A 2,428-nucleotide genomic window follows, 5' to 3' on the forward strand; every position below is an offset into this window, starting at 1 on the left:
GAATGCCCATATATATTTTTTTTCCCCCACTTCTTACTCAGCCTATTAATTTTTTTTTTAGGATGACTGTTTTCTTCTCTTAAAAGTCATGCATACACAGATATCCACACTGTGTGTGTGTGTCTGAAACTCCAAGGGTTTAGTTCCAAACTGGGAACACCGAGGTGGGCTGGCAATTAAGGACCGCCGCAGTTTGAGACTTGTTAAAAATACTGTTGACTTCTTTTTAAACAACAAAACCCTGAAAAGTTTTTTTTGTTGTTGTTTTTCTGACAAAGTAATAATAATCATTAAAAAAGAAACCCCAATGCAAACTGAAACAACCATGTCTGGAGAAGTGCGTTTGAAGCAGTTGGAGCAGTTTATTTTGGATGGGCCAACGCAGACTAATGGGCAATGCTTCAGTGTGGAAACCTTGCTGGATATACTCATCTGCCTTTATGATGAATGTAATAATTCCCCTCTGAGAAGAGAGAAGAACATCCTTGAGTATCTGGAGTGGGGTAAGTTTGAATGTGTTTATTTTGTGTACATCCGTCCATGTTCCTGTCTGCTTTGTATAATGTCTCTGTTATTTATGTGTGAGAGGGGATTGTTTATAACTCAGTGTTTTTACTGGGAAGTGTTATCAGTTTTACTGTATTTAAACGTGGTGGTGGTGCTAAAAAGAAATCTGTATTGGGTTTTTTGCCTTTGAGGTATGCATGTAAAACATACTTTATATTTTTTATTTTTCTTTTTTGACATGGATCAGACTCTTGTACTTGAAGCATATTTGTTTGCCTTCAGGCCCAGCTGTTGAGTTTTGTATCCTAAAGTTGCTGGCAATATAGAATGGTATGGGATAAATTCTCTGATGCCTGGAAGAACATCAATCCTCTGATATGCTTCTGCAGTTGAATCTATACTGCTTTAAAATAAAACATGTTGATGAACAAGAAAATCCTTCAGCTCTCTGAAATGATAAGGATTTGAAACATCTGTGGAGATGGAGAAGATGACATTCTCTTCTTTAACATAAAATCGTTGCTGACTTAAGTAGATTGTTTTTTTCACCAGGAAAATCAAAGTTGAAAAGCCAAATGAAACCCTGTGTGCCCCGGGCACACTTTTCATTTTCTTTATTCATTTTGTGGGAGATAGGGTCTTAGTAAATTTTTCAAGGAAAGCAGGTGAATGATAGTGTGCCAGTTCTTCTTAAGTTGTCACAGAACTGGTTGACTCTATTTTTTTCTTTTTAATTCTTTTTCTTCCTCCTCCTAAACTCAGATGTAAACCAGAAGATGCAGTCTGACATAAGAGCCTTGATGGGAATGGTTACTGTATCTGACCTTCAAACTTCAAAGTCATGCTGCACTTCTCTATTTGCAGACAGAGCCATTTACCACATTTGCTTTGTAATAAATACATCAGCTGTCCTCCTTTATTAAAAAAAGCATATTTTTGAAACACGTAACAGGCGTTTGATTAATTAGGTGGTTCAGCTCTTCAAAATGAAGTTGCTGAGGAAAGACATTGTTTTGATAACTGATCTAACAACTTGAAGCTGATATGTGTGTGTTTTATTTTCCTGCTCCTCTCTGTAGTCATACTGACATCTAAAGGACATCTGACTCAGTAATTAAGTTTCTTGTAGTGTTCATATTGCACTGGTTTTTATTTTCTTATTATTTGGAGGAACAGGCTATAATTAATGCATTCTAGCTAAGGAGGAAATAGTAATTAAAAGTACTTCTGAAGAATCTTCCGTCTAAAACGGTCACTGGCATACAGAAGCTGTGAAAGATTGGGAAAATATGATGGCTCCAAGGGTATTTTCTATGCAGGAACTTAGTGTAGTCTGTAGTGGATCTAGCCAGCTGATACCTTGTAAATAATGATAATAACAGTAACCAAGTTAACCATATATAGGTGATCAGAGCAACGGTGTGTTTAGGACCCGTTGTATTGGGTGCTGGTGCTTTCAGTGGTGGTTGTTTGATGGGTAAATGCATCATTGCCAGGCTCTGACGGTACCTGAAGATTTCTGTAATAAGCTTTCCTGTCTGCTGATGGAAAAATACACTGTTTTGGAAAGGCTGGACTGGAATAAGGTTTCTTGCTGGCCTATTTTTCCTGCTATTTTTCCACTCTCATGCTCCAACTGTGCCTTAGCAGGACTTTTAAGCATCAGAGAAGACCAGTTGCTCCCATTTCCAGGGCTGAGTTGCTATGGTCCTCTGTCTGCTCCCAGTTCTGCTGTCCAGGCTTCTGCCCTGGGAGCTTTTTCAGGAGGGTTTGTGACATGGAAGAGCCAGTGGTTGCTAATACTTGCTGGTGGAAGTGTCTGTGTGAATGATGTGAATGTCTTTATCCTGCAAACACTCCCAGGAGTGCCTGCTCTGAGGGCCAGCCCTTCTAGTGAAACTGGCGGTCTCTGGCATTGCTG

At 39.0% G+C, this 2,428-nt stretch overlaps 1 protein-coding gene across 13 annotated transcripts in view; it reads left to right on the forward strand.

Moving 5' to 3' along the window:
- Positions 1 to 2,428, forward strand: part of CDC42BPA (CDC42 binding protein kinase alpha) — a 184,512-nt gene that overhangs the window by 537 nt on the left and 181,547 nt on the right. For 11 of the 13 annotated variants that reach the window (XM_017730140.1, XM_017730150.1, XM_017730145.1 and 8 more), the window contains exon 2: positions 62 to 503. In XM_017730140.1, coding sequence (XP_017585629.1) covers positions 308 to 503 — 196 coding nt within the window. In that variant the 5' untranslated portion in view covers positions 62 to 307. Of the gene's footprint in view, positions 1 to 10; positions 504 to 2,428 lie in introns of those variants that run through there. The other 2 variants (XM_017730141.1, XM_017730144.1) reach the window with 2 other exon arrangements.

Source organism: Corvus brachyrhynchos, unplaced genomic scaffold, assembly GCF_000691975.1.
Source record: "Corvus brachyrhynchos isolate BGI_N302 unplaced genomic scaffold, ASM69197v1 scaffold101, whole genome shotgun sequence".
NCBI classification, from domain to species: Eukaryota; Metazoa; Chordata; class Aves; order Passeriformes; family Corvidae; genus Corvus; species Corvus brachyrhynchos.